This window comes from Myripristis murdjan, chromosome 18 (assembly GCF_902150065.1).
Source record: "Myripristis murdjan chromosome 18, fMyrMur1.1, whole genome shotgun sequence".
NCBI lineage: Eukaryota > Metazoa > Chordata > Actinopteri > Holocentriformes > Holocentridae > Myripristis > Myripristis murdjan.
Window position 1 is genome coordinate 8,198,707 of NC_043997.1, and position 17,099 is coordinate 8,215,805.

The 17,099-nt window shown below is 40.5% G+C and overlaps 1 protein-coding gene across 1 annotated transcript; it reads right to left on the minus strand.

The window, feature by feature from the left end:
* Positions 1-310: 310 nt before the first annotated feature.
* Positions 311-14,782, minus strand: LOC115376940 (E3 ubiquitin-protein ligase TRIM39). The gene is made up of 15 exons (XM_030076787.1): positions 14,606-14,782; positions 10,387-10,528; positions 9,987-10,281; positions 9,048-9,292; positions 7,756-7,860; positions 7,083-7,178; positions 5,127-5,360; positions 4,611-4,758; positions 2,919-2,966; positions 2,376-2,402; positions 2,194-2,258; positions 1,622-1,732; positions 1,240-1,358; positions 1,015-1,111; positions 311-858 (listed from the first exon to the last, which is right to left on the minus strand). Exons 2-15 carry the CDS (start codon positions 10,525-10,527, stop codon positions 706-708), a joined length of 1,884 nt encoding a protein of 627 aa, XP_029932647.1. The 5' UTR covers position 10,528; positions 14,606-14,782; the 3' UTR covers positions 311-705.
* Positions 14,783-17,099: the final 2,317 nt, after the last annotated feature.

Below are 17,099 nucleotides of genomic sequence, written 5' to 3' on the forward strand. Positions count from 1 at the left end.
TTTTTTGACAAGGAGAAATCATAATCTGAGACTATTCAATGACTTTTAAGGCTTTATCATACATTTTGAGACATTTCAAGACTTTTCGAGGGCCTGTACCGGAGCTCTGCTGCCCTCTACAGGCCGGTTTCAGTAAACTTTAAAAACCTACCTGTGAAAATACAAAGACAACACATTTCTCCTACTTTTCAGTCACAATGGCCACGTCTCTCCTGTTTTGCACTCAAGTCCCTTTGCAACAAACACGTTCACAAAGTTTAACAGGTAGTCGAGGTGTTTCTTAATGAATGACTATTTAAAATGAGCACAATTAAAACTTGTACTCGGTCCTTTATTGGATAATATGCACATTTTTTTGCACAAATAACATTTGGGTACAAATTTCCTCAAGGCATGCATGTCCTCGTGTCCTCAAACACCATTTTTAGAGTTGTATAAAATGATTTTACCTGTTTTCAAATAACTTGTGCAAATCTTTTACAGTGCTGAATATACCATATGTACAATTTCTTATCTAGGAAAATATATTTACAGTCAAACATCAGCAGAGTAAAGTGAGAACCCAACCATGTCCCTATGTACAGAACGGCTGTCAAATATATCTATGAAGCACTTTAAACAAAATGACTGCGCAATACCAAGGACATAAATGACGGTAAAAATGAGAAAAGAGACAGCAAAGTTAATTCTTATGGTTTTGCCGCATCACTCGATCATGTTGACAGGTGTGATGATCAGTGGGCCGTCGTTCTTTCCGGATTTATTAGTGCAGGGGCTGAAGAACGGGAAGATGTTCTCGGTGAAAGTGTCGCTGAAGGTGTAGATGTGGATCTTGGCGTCGACGTTGTAGAAAGACACCTGCAGAGGGAGAGAAGGAAGGAAACTCTATTATAAAACAGCATGAACATGGAAACTTCACCAGTTCATGCAAGGCTGCTAAATCAGTGAACCGACCAAGTGAGTCCATGTGAAAGTGAAAAAGTGAGACGATAAACTACATATCCCATACTGCACCTGTCCTTTCTCGTAGTCCACAAACACCCCGATCTTCTGCGGTCGGAGGTTCAGGTGGACGTCTGTGGAGGGTTCAGTGCGAAAGGCGTACTTGTTCCTGAGGAGAAGGAAATTTTAAAAAAAGCATTATCATCCCTGTTTGACATTTTTAAAATCTAGACACAAAGTGAAGGGGAGCAGTCAAAATATTTAATTTCGTCACATCCCCCAACCCTCAAACCTCACTTGTCTCTCAGGCTTAGGAACCAGTAGCCGTTGCTAGGGGTAACGTCAATCTTCCCCTTCCTGTTCACCGATTGGCTGGCCACGCCCAGATCCCAGTCAGTCTTCCCGCCCACCTCCACCTGTTCACAGGAAGTTTGGAAAAATCTTCAAGTCAAGATTATTTTATCACCAACAAGGTTTTAACATACTTTACATTCATAAAACTCAGCTTAAATAATAATTATTACATTTTGTGAATAAGCCGTTACTGATTTTTTTTTGTTTGTTTGATTGAGGCCTGCATAATTCAGTGATATTGTGTGATTCTTGTCCTGAGAATTTATGAATTTTCCAGACTTTTCCTGTGTGGGATTGACTTCATAATCCCAGTCCTGGCTCCTACCTCCCAGTAGTGTCTCCCAGAGGAAATGGGCTCCCTGGCCAGAACGCAGACGACCCGGTCAAACCTCTCGGGGTTGTCCGGCAGCAGCTGGTGTCGGTCTCCACACTTCACCTGCACACACAGAAAGACCTTCTGTCACTGCAAACCAATAATCACAATACAATGACTACAACAGGGATGAGACACAAGGAGAACAGAGGTCACGAGTCGTCCGGTTGAAGTCTCTCTAAAGACCCTGCCACCCACTTTGTGCGCAGCAAACTCATAACCACCAGTGAGAAAATGAACCACAGGGTTAAAAATCTACCCAAATGTTTCTCGTCATCAACATGTTAATATGCAATGAAGACAAAACTGTGGCTTCTTGAGCAATTTTGCCGATCGTAGTAGATCCGGAGACAGATTCGGTGACACTTCTTCCAAATGAGACTTACTTTTTTAGAGTTATACCCCACTCTCTCTCTCTGCAGTGTTTATCAGTTTGTCTGCAATATCTCTCTGTGGCCTACCTAGCTTTTTTTTTTTTTTTTTTTTTTTTTTTTTAGAAATAAATAATAGTAATGATGTCTGACCTTCTTCAGATCCTCTGACAGGATCAGCCTGGGGTGGGCAGTACTGGAGTCCAGCGTTACCTCCACTGCATGGACAGATTAAGTTTCTGTTATTCTTGCATTTAACTGTGAATGAGAGCTGCCAGTTGTGAATATTATTGACTGTGTTTGTGTTTCGTGCATCCACGTGAATAAGCACAAACCTGCATACTCCTGCACCCGCTTCATTTCTGAAAGGAAAACAGAAATGTTTCTTGAGGACAGAGAAAGAAACACTCACAAGGCTTGTGCATGGAGTCAAATCATGAGACTATATTCATTATTACAGCACAGTGGATTGTGTATGAATTAATGCCAAAAAAAATCAGGGGAATAATTCATTAGTCAATTAAAAGAAAATCTGTGAATTGACTTTTTTTTACTTAAAATAAAAATGCCAGACATTGTCTAATTCCAGCTTCACTAAAGTCACCGAGATTGTCTTCCATCATTATGAAATTAATACTTTGGGGTTTTGGGTTTGGGGTCAAGAAGCCAATATCTCTTTGAGTTCTGATCACTTCCCCTGAGCTTTGGTCATTTATTTTGGCTCTTTCGAGACTCAATGACTACTTGGTTAATAAAAAAAGTCAATAGATTAGGCAGAGACATCGGTCTTTAGGTGGAATGGTAGGTGCTGCTCACTGGATCGAGCCTGGATCTTTTATCTTTAGGTATTTTAAGGTGGAAAGGCAGAAGACACTCACTGGGCTGTGCTCGGAACGGACTGGGTTCCAGTACTGAGGGGGGAAAACCTGGAGAGGAACCAACAGACACGGATCAGGAGCTGAGGAAACTGTGTACGGTGTATGAAGAAGTTTGAATTCCTGCCCATTTATTGTACAGACATTTCCCCTTTTCTTATTTTTCCTCACCATCCTCAGTGTTAGACCCATTCTCCTCTAAGTCTAGTATAAACAGCTTAGAGCGATGTCTGCCACAAGGGGGCACTATTTCACTGCTTTGTGAGAGAGGCTTGCAGAATAATTGGTGTGCCGATCATGTTCATGATAAGATGCCGGTTCCATTAGGGGAATTTTCTTTTCATGCAGGGCAGTAAAGTGCAGATCAGTTTACAGAAGAGGATGTCTGGAGCTGGCAGGGATTCAACGTTTTTCCTCGGAGACACTTTAGCAGGGATGTTGTCAGACACGGACGCTTAAACCCAGGTGGTCCGGCTGAATGCGGGTCCTCTCTCTCAACACACTAAGCCACCCTTCTGTTTAGCCGGGTGCACCACTCCTAGACTGAGTGAGATGATTTTTTTTTGACTCCTGTTGCTCTTTGGTGATGCCAGAATAAAGACAATCCTAGTCCAGCTTCTGAAATTGTGTTTTCTATGCACCTGATGGAGATTGCCAAAGAAATTTGACCTACATTGACATTGGGCTGAGTCATTACTGGCTCATTAACGCTGTATGAGCAAAGTGTCTGATCACTTTCCTTATATCAAGCTGCATCTCGTTTTGCTAAACTGTCTCAACACGATAAAAAACACAAAGCTTATGAATCCTGATTTGGGGTAAAAATGGATTGAAGCTGCAGTAGGGCATTTGCTCAAGCCACCTGGCCACCCTGCTTCTAAGGATGGTGTAGGTTTAGGGTTAGTTGACATCAAATGATGACATCAAAATTCAATATATCAGGATGCAAATTTTTGACTAATTCTGCTGTAGTGCAGCATGCAATGGATTCACTGCAAAAATGCAAAATCTTACCAAGATTATTTGTCTTATTTCAAGTCAAAAATGTCTTATTACTAGTCAAAATATCTTGTTACACTTAAAATAAGACATGATCACCTCGGAAGTAAATTGTTTTTAGACAATTTTCACTTGTTTCAAGTGAAAATTCACTTGAAACAAGTGAAAATTTGCTTGTTTCATTGGCAAAATTTGCCAGTGGAAAAAGTGAAAATTCACTTGAAATAAGTGAAAATTAGCTAGAAACAAGAAACAAATTTTGCCAATGAAACAAGCAAATTTTCACTTGAAACAAGAGACAATTGTCTAAAAACAAGTTACTTCTGAGGTGATCATGTCTTATTTTAAGTGTAATGAGATATTTTGACTAGTAATAAGACATTTTTGACTTGAAATAAGACAAATAATCTTGGTAAGATTTTGAGTTTTTGCAGTGTTGCCAATCACAATCACAAGCTGACCACTGAAATTTTATTACTTTCCCTTTGTAATAACAGCATTTTTAAACAGCTTACATTCTAGCAAGTCAGGGCCACTGCTAGAAGGATTAGTGTCTCATAAATTGGAGACATAATTCTGTACAGCCATGCTTTTTTGTCTTTTATTAATCATACTGTATCATCGTTCTATTAAAGTCATGCAGCCCATGTTGTGTAAGCTTCGTGCCCAAGCTTCGTGGCGAGCTACGTTACTGACCTATTTCAGCGATATTCTTCAGTTCCTCCTGAAATCTCTCCACCAGGGCAGCCAGCGACCTGTAGATGGTCCCCGTCCCCAGGTCGGAGTTCACCGACACCCCGGACCAGTCTCTGGTTGGCGGAGGGGTGGAGAGGTTGGGAAAACTCTGTGAAGGAGGTGGAACAGAGACAGGCGGTCAAAGACGATTCAAGGATTTATTGCAGTGATCGGAAAATTAAAGTTTTAAAAGTAAGGCATTCTCCATGTATTAGTGCACAAAAGCTTCAATACGTTCATTACACAATACTTGAAATAGCTTAAAAGTCCTTAAAATTTTTCAGTATTAAACACAGTTGTACCTGAGATGTTTCAATATTTGAACCTTCAAATAAAAGTGAATTTATGCATCTGTCAGAAATTATGGATCTCTATAAAAAATTAAGAATATAAAGCTAAGTAATTGACCCAACGTATTAACTTTGGGTTACTTCAATGTGAAAACTCTGAATCCAAACTCCTCAAATGTCCGCCCACCTTGACACAGTGGATGTGGTCGTCTGACTGGGCGAGCTCGGCGAGGGCGTTCCCCCGCCTCCTCAGCTCGGCGACCTCCAGCTCCAGCTGCCGGATCATGGCGTCGGCCTGGTGCTCGGCCGCCCGCCGGCTCATCTCCATCACCTCCATCAGCTCCGCCTGCGAGCGCTCGATGGCACACACCAGCGCCGAGAACACACACAGGCTGCCCGCCGTCTCGCGCTCTACGGCCAACTGGGGAGAGAGGGGGAGGAGGCCATGAGTGTGTCTTATGTCACAGGCCTCTGCTCTTCATTTTTACTGGAGGAGGTTCTGTTTTTGGAATTAATTATCTATTACTCCTGTGATTTTATATAATTCCCATCAGCACTGGACATGTTAGTGACTTTTACCCCGACTGGAAAGTAGGCTAATAATCCCAAACTGAACATCCTACTGCTTTTCAGGAAACTTTGCGGTCGTCCGGTACTGCTGGTCCCTTATGCATACACATAAAGGGACAGTTCACCCAAAATACAGCTATTCCTCCGCTCAGGTCAGAGATATACTTGCTATCTGCATTTACATATGCATGATGGTTGCCTCGTGAGTCCTGCGTCCATTGGTTGTGCACATTCTCAGAATTTAATGCTGCATGTCTGCAAGATGCAATACTCATATTAAAAGCAGGGGCAGTGCAGGGGCATTATGGAGATGGGAAATGCTCAGGGGTCTGTAGGCATGTCAGCAGGCACCAACACTGACAACAACAAGGGGTAGAGAAGTTAATAGATCGAGTCCGTAATTGCCATACCTCCCATGCCACCACTGCTTTTTCTGCCGTGATCTTAGATTGAAAAATATCAATCTCCTCGAGAGTCGCTATATTTATTGTTCACATTGCACAAATCCAGCTCTATTTATATCCTGGCCTGAGGGTCGTGGCTAGATCGGAAATGCTCTGAGTTGCCCTTAAAGTACATAGGGAAGTACGTGAAGAAATCTCTTATTGACACAGCCGGTTGCCTTCGTGGACGCGCCGTTAAAAGCAAGGATATCTCTGGCTTTAACCTTTGTGCAGTATATTAATTTAGATAGTTTCTGTGCGATTTGGTGAGGTTTCCAGTCTGCTGCAAAGCTCAAGCTGTCAAAAATTTACATGTGAAAACCTCAACAGTAGCGTCTCTTTCCAAACACAATGACACAGATACCTGACATAATGCACAACCCGGGTAAAGACATCGATCAGGAACTATTTTCAAATTCAAAGATAGTTACAGAACTGTTTGTCAGAAGAAAATACTTCCCAACAAAACTCTTCACCCCCAAGCGCTGTGGGTTAATCAGGTATCTGTTGCTGGACAGTTTTTCTTATGTAAATTTTCGACGGTTTGAGCTCCACAAAGCAAAACCCATCCAGCCCCATTGTGTTTGAATGACAAGAAACCATACCAAATCACTCAGAAACTACTGGGTAAGAAGGACAATATCTTTTTTGTTTTGTTTTGTTTTTTGTATTTTGGGGTGAACTGTTCCTTTAACTTCTCAGTAACTGTTAGCTTGACTGACAGAAGTTTCCTTTCACATCTGGGACATGATCACTGATTCAGGTGGGATTCTCATATCCTGTCACAATGCTTTACTGGACCCACATAATCAGTAAAAAAAAATGTATATATATAACTGGACCTTGTTGAGTGAGACTTATCCCGTCAGAGTAGGGTCACACACCACGTGATATTTTTTATTTTTTATTTTTATTGTTATTATTATTATTTTTTTAGCTGTATTGGGCTTCCCCTGGCAGGCTGTTCCACAACAAGAGGTGAAAATATTCAGTGTGACAGATCCTGGATCAGATTGACCGTGTGGCGAACAAAGACAGATTCATAGGTTTTGTTAGGTAACTAAAGTATGTGTGTGTGCCTGTGTGTGTGTGTGTGTGTGTGTGTGTGTGTGTGTCAGACTCATTCCTACCTGCAGCTCAGTCACCGACATTCTGATCTCTTCGATCTTCCTGAGTCTCTGTCTGATCATTTCCTGGATCTCCTGCTCCGACACACTCAGCAGGGCCTGCACACACACACACACACACACACACACACACACACACACACACACACACACATTACCATCATTTCTTCATCCTCACATGTTACGTCCTTATGTTGTTTCCTGTCATCTCTGATCCCTTCTATTCCTCTGTCCTTTCTTCCATCCTTTCCTCCCTCTCCTTCACTCTCCCATTCATTTTTCTATTCATCTGGCTTTCCTCGATATGTAACATGATGCATTAGATACACAAAAACATCTTGTACCACATGTGTCTTGTTTTTCTGAACTGTCATCCTGTCAGTTTAGAGAATCTGATGGTGTAAAAAAAAAAAAAAAAAAAAAAAAAAAATCGTGTCGGGTTAAGAGCACATGATGAAATAGCTGAAGTGAACAGACTGCGGTTTGTCCCTTTGTGAGTTTACTATGCTCAGCTTTCCAAGCATGAGGAACTGCCGCCTATCACCTGTCAGCATCGGTATCCTTGCACCTATAAACCCTGCTGTTGTTTTTCCCGTGGCCGCTTCAGAGTCAATGTTGTCGAGTGTGAATAATAATCCTCCCTCCCCCTCCCTCCCCTCTCGTTGATTTTCCCAACCTTGCTTTCCTGCCATTCATCTTCGACGGTCACTGTGTCGTGGTCCTGGTGGTCAAGAGCCTGGCACTCAGGGCAGATGCACACTCGGTCGGTCCTGCAGTAAACCTGGAAGAAAATGAAAGAGGATTTAAAAAAAAAAAATAATAATAATAATAATAATTTTTCTACCATGAGAACATGAAACTCTTGGGCATTAAAATATAGGCTTTTTTAAATAATCTATTTTTAAGGGGAATACAAATCTTATGCTATTCCCACTGGGGTTTTTGTAAACTGAAACCATTATTTTTTGATTGAAGCTCCTGATAGTTGATATTACACATTCAGATTTAACCGTTTTCTTGTCCAAACATCTCAGATCTCAAAAGCATTCCCTGTTGCCCCCAGAATTTTATTCTTGCCATTGTAGAAAAAGCAATGCAACAGGATTTAGACCATCATGGGACACCAAAACACTCCACTGAAATCCAGACTAATAACATTCTTTTAGTATTTTAAGACGTGGTGACCCAGCATTCAGTGGTAGAGTGACTTCAGGATGCATTACTGCCTTTAAATGAATTAATTTATAGAGAAATGTTGATTAGAAACTTAAATTATTAAGTCAAATTTGCAAAATAAGGCATGACTTTTATATATTTTGCATTAGCTGTGGTTTATGAGGAACCTCTGTTATATCAGAGGTGGACCACAAGACTGTTATGATATTCCTGCAGTATTACAGTAAGGACTGTGACACTTATTTTAGTGACCTTATTTTCTATAATATTCCTGTAATAGTCACCCATGAAGATAGATTTGATTATAATAGTCATATGGTGTTATTATAGGGACTTCAGTGGTGAATCTCCAATGATATCACTGTTATAGTCCTATAATTTTCCAACTCAATGTGTGTCCACATTTCTCATACAGTGTTTGGTGGATTCTACTATTCCTATAATATTACTTTCATAGACTTTAAAGACTTTAACTGTGTCTGTGATACTTTTAACATTTCAAACTGAATCAAATTCAGGGATGTGGTGGAAGAATTTATATCATTTTTTATCATCTGCACAACATAAATTCATAAGAGTCATATTAAACTGATGTAAGCTTCATGAGGTCTTAATTTAATATTTAATATCATGAGGGTGAAATTGCTTTTCATTTTGAGTGTCTGAGATATTAAAATTTTTATTCAGCACCACATCAGTGGTGAGACTCCTCCTTGGGAAGAAAAATTGACCTTTCAGAATATTTTTCACTGAAATGCTGTTTGATCATGTTTTGGGGTGGTAGGGTCGCACCATGATCCCTCTGCGGTGGATGTCACAGAGAGGCAGGCTCTGGCTCTCTGCCAGCCCGCTCACGGTGAACCGTCGGCGGCCGGTGGGGCGGGGGGCGGCCGGGGGCGGCAGCTGCGGCCCGGACGTCTGGCTCTGGGCCAGGATTTGGGTCAGGACGGCGACTGGACTCTGGCTCGGCACCGAGGAAGCCAGAGGGACGGTGGCCGGAGGGGACAGAGGTGAAAACGACGTCAGGATGGGCTCCCCTGCAGGACAGACGGTACAGGAGTTCACATGAGAACAAGCATGCAGGAGGGTGATGTACATTACATTATAATAATTGAATACTCCTTTGTCTTTATCTTTATCTTTATTACGGATCCCCATTAGTTGTTGCCGCAGGAGCAACTAATCTTCCTGGGGTCCACTCCTACCTTACCTTATTGCATTAGTATGTAGTATGTTCTGCTATGTTGACACTATATATATTGTATCTATTATATTCACAGTGCATTCTAGTATATTCTGATAATTCTACACAGTTATATATTTAGATATTTTACATATATACACATTTATACTCATATTTTTATGGATCTAGATATGTTATTATATATTGAGTTAGATATTATTATAAAAAGAATGGATAAATATCACAGTCTCTGCCACCCAGTACCAGAAATCAGATGCCACATGGAAGTTATATTATAAATTATGGTTATGCATCTTTTTTTCATATACATAGGCCTACATATTCTGTTTTATAGATATTTTGCAGATTTATTTCATTATATGCATAGTCTATGCAAAGGTTTAAAGGTGAAAAGTTTACAGATGTTCTAGAGATATGGTTTAGTGTCTTTTATTGTTATTGGTCTTATAGGGTATGCAAAGTTTTGTTTTGTTTTTTTTTTTCTTATAATTTCTCAATTCAGTTCCTTGAGGTTTTTTCGAGCGCACCTGGACTGGGCAGCTCAGACATCATCACCATCGGTGACTTCGGCAGAGGTCGAGGCAGCTTCTTCCTCAGCTCGTCAAATAAATCCTCCGGTATGCCTCCCTCTCCTCCTCCTCCTCCTCCTCCTCCTCCTCCTCCTCCTCCTCCTCCTCCTCGTGCTCTCCCTCCTCTCTTCTCCCTCACCACCGTTCCTCCCTTCATGGATTTGAACTGCTCGGTGATCTCCCTCAGCGTCCTGTTGATCTGCAGCTCCGGCCTCTTCTGGAAGGATTTCTTACACAGAGGACACTGGCACACCTGAGAGGGAGGAAGACAGAGGAGGACACGGGAGGATGAGGATGCGAGGATGAAGGAGGAAGTAAGCAGGGAGGTAAAGAGACACACACACACACGAACACACACCTTGGATCCGTCCCAGTATCTGCTGATGCAGGCCATGCAGAAGCTGTGGCCGCACGGCGTGGAGGACGGATTGGTGAACACATCCAGACAGATCGAGCACTGGAACTGCTCATCGGACAGGAAACTCCCCAACAAAGACATCCTGGAAGGAGACAGAGACACAGCAATTAACTCTGATTATCTTTTTTTGTGGTACCAATCAAAGGTGACCAGATTTTTAGGGGCAAATCCGGGGACAACTGGGATTTTCTAACAAATATTAAACACAAAAATGCATATTCCAGAATCTGACAGAAATGATATGCCCCTTTAAATTCTTGTGAAGCCTTTGACATTAAAGCATTTGACTTTAAAGCATTTAAACTCAACAATAATGAAGTTGATCCAACATCACAGACATATCGTTTAAATACATCATTTTAATAATTAAGAATTAAATGATTATGAGCATAGTTTTCTTGTCAAATTTTTAAATATATATATATATTTTTTTTTCTAATTTTCAGAATGTTTTTTTTTTTCAAATTTATTTGCATTTGTTCTGGTTATATCCTCATGTGATTTTTTTTTTTTTTTTGCTACTTTTTGCCTACGTTCCTGTAATTTTTTTCTATATTATTTTAATAATTATAAATACAGTTTTCTTGTAAATTTGCAAAATATTTGTGCTATTTTTTTTTTTAAAAATATGTTTGCATATTTCATTGGCTATCTTGTAATTTTTTTTTTTTTTTGCTTATTTTTTGATAGTGTTCCTGTAATTTTTTTTTGCTTATTTTCTAGTAATCTTTTTTCCCCATGTTTTTGAACAAAATCAAGTGAATTTGTCTGACATCGACCATCTGCCCAACATCACTTATCTGACCTATAAAAATGAGGATTGTCTTCCACTTTTCTGGTTGCCAGAAAAAACAAACAAACAGGAAAACAGGGATGTCTGGTCACACTATAATGTTGCTGAGGTCCACTGAAAAAACTGATAATTAAAAAAAACAAACAGAACTGGATCATGTCGTTAAATTCTGTAGAGACGGCCAAGTTGTGGATTGAGAAATGCAACAAGCCGGTCGCAAAGAGCTGAAGACCTCCAATATGGCCGACACGGCGTGCGTTATGTCACCTTCTGTTCACTGCATTTTGTGGAGCCTCATTGTAAAAGTTAAAGTGCATCACTCAGGCATAATAATATAATTTTAGCTCAATATCCCTTTGTATACAACACCACCAACTGGCACAAACTGATTGAACCGCTCATGTTTCTAACAGTGGCGGCTTGTGATGAAGCTTTAAAACAGAAAGGGCCTCTGGAAATGAGTTTTAGTGGATTTTTAGAGCTCGATGATGACTTCATGCCTTTGCTTTCGTGACAGGGAAAAGCCCCAGTCACACCGCGAGCTGGGTGGATGCTCGTTTCTGATTGGCCGGCAGGTGTGCGTTAAAACCGTGTATTGCGCACAGAATTTGCCGATCTGAAGTCATCAGCTTACCAGGTGCGTAACCATAGCAACATTTAAAAGCACAGCTGTCAAAGATTTCTCGTTATCAACTGCAGCAAACACAGCTGGGATATCGACTTAATAAACTAACAAAAATAAACACACCAATGGATATTTTTTCATATTGTTTCCTCCTCTTTCTTTTGTATTGTTGGCAAATGACCGTGGTGTAAGTGTGATAATTAGCTCGAATGTGTGTGTTAAATCATTTCCAGTGACATTTTTTTTAAAGTGTTTCAACTGATATCGTTGAATCGACTTAATGTCAGAGTAGGAAAATGACATCGGCAGAAAAAATATGAAAATGCGGGAGAGAAAACGAGAGGAGGAGAATTAGAGTTTCATGAAGGAGATGTTAAGGCTACGTTTAGTGAGAAAAATGCGCAGCCTTACATAATACACACGCACACACACACTCAAAAACACACACGTCTGCCTTGTTGCAAATCAGATTAGGGAGGTCAGAGGACTTTTTGTTCGGGAATGAAGCGGGGCAAGATTCTGTGCTGCAAACTGGCATTATCACACACACACACACACACACACACACATACACACAAACACACACACCTCTCATCACATAACATCTAGGTGTCACGGTCACACAGCAGGCATTCAGGTTTAAACCGCAGTCAGACTTTGCAAACTTCTGTTTTTATACACTTGGCATCCCCTTTCCATATGAGTTTATGAGTATTTTCTTTGTTTGTTTCTCTTCTCATTTATATTATTTCTACATACTCTACCTGATACTATTTAAACATATAAAAGTCTTTCCTCTGCTTATTGATTTCATTTGAACAATTTTCATGTAATAAACAATATTATGGCTATATATTACACATTCTAACCCTATTTTTTTCCTCTGCGTCTGTAAATTGTGATATTATTCCTTGTGGAAATGGTGAAATCGCTGTAGATAGATAGATAGATAGATAGATAGATAGATAGATAGATAGATGAATTTTGGAAGAGCAATGCATAACGCAATTAACATAAATTTCACTGATTCTCAGAGCGAGAGAGAAATCTGATGTAAGTCAGCCCAGTAATCTGCTAGTGTGTCGCAAACTTAATGAGGATGCAAATAAAAGATAAACAATATGTTACTCATATAAAAAGCAGCTGTAAACCCATAGATCCAATAAAAATATTATGAGGAGATAAAAGACACTACCACAGAAGAGTTGTCTTCATTCAATAGTTTAACATTATCATATTAACAGATATCTGTTGCTCAAATGAAACTCAGTGTGTGACTGACCAGTCAATCAATCAATCAATCAATCAGTCAGTGTGTTGAGTTAGAGGTGTGAACAGTCACAGTTTAATCCAGATTAGGTGTAAATTAGATTTGGCAAACCTAAGTGGCTTGTCTCCGCTGATTCTGAAACAACACTTCATACCAGACGACTGAATCCACAAAAACAACAAACAAAATCTTTCTCTGAGCCTTCAAATGACTCATAACATTAATGTGTTTGCTTTCAAACTCATTGTGTTTGATTAAAGCTGACGTCGCTTTACACTCATGCATTTTGAGACAAATGACCCGAAAGTAACCTGGCCCAACCTTAAGTCCCTTAAAGGTGGACGAGAGAATTTCACCAAGTTTGTCCCGGGTTAACAAACCTATTTTGTTTATTCTGTCTAATAACCAGTGGTGTAAAAACTCATTAAGTCCTCCAGTAAAGACAAACAATACCACAACAGAAACATGCTCCATTGAAAGTCTTGCATTCAAAATGTTCCTTTAGAAGAAGCATTCTCATTAAAATGTAGTTCAGTGGGAGAAGTAATAGTAATAGTCTTGCTGCATTAACCTGTTATTAGTATTTTAATGTTGCAGCTCTGACTGCTCCACATCCTGTTGGCTGGTTTACTCTCTGACAACGCAGCATGTGTGATGTTTTGCATGGAAAAGCTTCTTCTTGTGTAAAGTAACTCCAGTCGTCAGATAAATGTAGAGCAGGAAAAAGTACAAGAAATGTGCCACTGTAAACGAATAGTCTCATTACAGCAAAGTGACATTATTGCAACACTCCTCATCTTCATGCTCTTATTAATTATCCTAACGTATCACATTTAAATACCCTTTTTTGGCTTATGATTATTCAAGGAATGGGAGCAAGAATATACATACACTCTGTGTCCACTTTATCAGCTCCACCTGTACAGTCTAATGCAGTTCAGTGAAACAGCTCTGCCATAAATTCTACCTTTTAACAAAGTTTATTGTTGGAGAAATGTGTAAATTTAATTCTGTGTTTATTATTGAGGTTGTAGTTTGCAGAGGTCTTGTACTGGACTGCATTATACTGAGAGGTGTTTCTGTTTTTTTGTCCTCCCTATTTATATACAATGAAGGGGACAGAATATTGGAAACAGCTCTCAATAAAATGCAGTCCAGTCCAACAGCAGCACTAACTATGAGCTCAATGCCAAACATAGAAGTGAATGAACACCTCTATTAATGTGACAACAAGAAAACCTGAGCATTACAGGCAGCAGGAAAGGAAACTTTAAGGCACAACAGTTGGACTGGATTGGATTAGATTGTGCAGGTGGAGCTGATAAAGTGGCCACTGAGTGTAAACTGACCTTTTGCTCTTATTCGCTTGTAAAGTTGATTGTAGCACATTTTTAAGTTGTCTGAATATGTGCATAAAGTTGAATAAACATGAAATGGCAGAGTAAATCCCAGTCTCTGGCCGGCACTTTACCTGTTGGTGCATTCGGGACAATCAGCTCAGGTGTTCCGATGTTTTGCTGTGCAGGTGAAGCTCCTTCAGGTGTGTTTATATCTGTAAAAAGTCTATTAGGTGGTCCAATAGCGATGTCCAGGAATAAACCCTCCCCTTTTTTTAATTGTGTCTTGATTCTCTGTCTTGCTTCTGAAAAGTGCAGGTTCCTCTCTCTGTTAAATATATATGTGTCTGTGTGCCAGCATGCTGGTGATTTTCCTCTCTACCTGTGACTGGTATGGCCACGCCCACTCACCTGCCTGCCAGGTAAGTGTGGTAGGACTGGTTTTGCTTAAAGACAGAGTTTGTGTATGTGTATGTGAGGGTCTGACACACACATATACTCTTGTAGACACACACTACTTGCTGCAACCCACTGAACTTCACACACACACACACACACGCACGCACACACAGATATGCACAGATGTAGCCTACACAGAGCAGGTCAAACAGTCAAAGCCGCTCACCTACTTTTACTCCAACCTGTCAGTAACATTTTTGGGTTTTGTCTGTCTCGCTTCAGGCAGTCTCAGTGAGAGTTTCCTCAGAGCATGGGAAAAATGTAGAACATGCTTTAAGGTTTCTAACAATGTAAATACCGATAATCACCATCAAAAGATCTTGTTATTACGTTGATTAATGACGATTCATTTACTGCACTTTTGGCGTCTTATTGTGTATCTGAATGTCTGATATTGACGGAGTTCCACAGTTTGCAGATGAAAAGTTGATTTATTTTACAAATTTGTCAACACACCCCCAAGCATCTAGAGGAAATGTTAAGCGTGCAGGGTTTCCTCCCATCACTATCTTACTGTGCACACACACACACACACACACACACACACACACACGAATTCGGTGTCTTGCTCTTGAGCAGGGCAGATGCTCGCCAGCACAGAGGGTTTTTCTCAGTTCCTATCATCTTGGTACCCAGTTAGGAGCGTTCTGCACAAGGAAACTGTTTTGTCCAAAATTTCACATGCATTTAGACACACTAACAAGAAAATGTCACATAATTAACATGCAGTGCGTCGTCATCAGTTTCCAAGGTAATAAAGCCCTTTGTTATTTAGCTTAATGTAACGTAACACAATTCAAAGCTACCTAACCATGTCTCTTGTAATGTAACGTGATGTGCCGTAATGTAACGTAACACAAAGTGCAACACAGTTCAATGCAACACAGTGTCCGCTGCCTTACAGATAGCTTGATATCTAACACTGAAGATTCAAGATTACCTTTATTATCCCTTCCACAGTGAAATTAATTTGGCAGAGAAAGCATTCACCTTCTAAAAGCCATGTGAGCAAACACATGCAAGTATTCATGAATCATTAATATGAAAAGCATAAGACATGAGCTAAAGTACTGCTGTAAAGGTGAAGTGCTTCAGTGCTCCGAGGTCATAAAAGTGCCTTGTAGAGCCTAGAGGTAACACTTAGTGCATATCCTGTGCTGCAGTAAGCGCACACTCCCTGTCTAACTGAACCTACATGGGCCTCTGTGTAGAAGGAGGCCTTTATCATCCATTAGGAGCCAGATTTTTTCTTTTTTCCACATCAGTTCAGACAACACACTATGGATTTTTTGCCAGCATGTCTCGCTGCTCTTTCTAGTTTGTGCTGATCCGCAGCTGCATCCAAAGGTGCAAACAAGGCCAAAACTAAGGACACTTTGTGAAATAGTTTGATTAAAAAAAGAGACACTGAAACCAGATTGACACTGGCAGACCTTCCAGTCTCCTAACAAAATGAAACCCTTGTCGTATCCTGCTACACTTCGCATGTTTCAAATGTTTGTGTGTCATCTGTTTTGACACCCAGATATTTGTAAGCGGATACCCTCCCGATGGCAGACCCTTTCACATGGTTTGTAGTGGAGTTGAGTCTACGATAATATCTCCACTAAAGCAAATTAAGACGTCTTTTGTGTTGTTGACATTAATCTCAACGCAGTTCTGGTCACGCCAGTTGGTTGAAGTGCATAATCTCACTTAGGAACCCAGTCAGTGCTGTCTCACGACTGCCATGTCATCAGCATATCGAATGTAGAAATGGGCCTGACTGATTGGTTTGCAACCATTAGTGTACAGTTATTAACAACCAGTCCTCCAACTGATACAAGGACATAGGTTGTTTGTTCCAATCCCCTAATATGACCAACGACCAACTCTGATATGACCCAAAGGACAGTTTCCTGAGCGAGCTATCTGTATGACGTTAGCCACCTTAAAAAATCAAAACAAAACCAAAAAACCCTCTGCTCCAGCTTGGATTTGAACCCGGGTCAGCTGAGTGACAGACGTGTTGATTGACCCATCCTCAACACCACCAACCTCGTTACACGGACTTCATCGTTCCTTTAATACTTCACCAAAGTGTCATCATTTACAGGACTGCTAGAGGTCGCCTGGCTTTAAAATGTAACTGTAGGTCATAATAAGCTGCTGCACAAACAGCCTATGGGG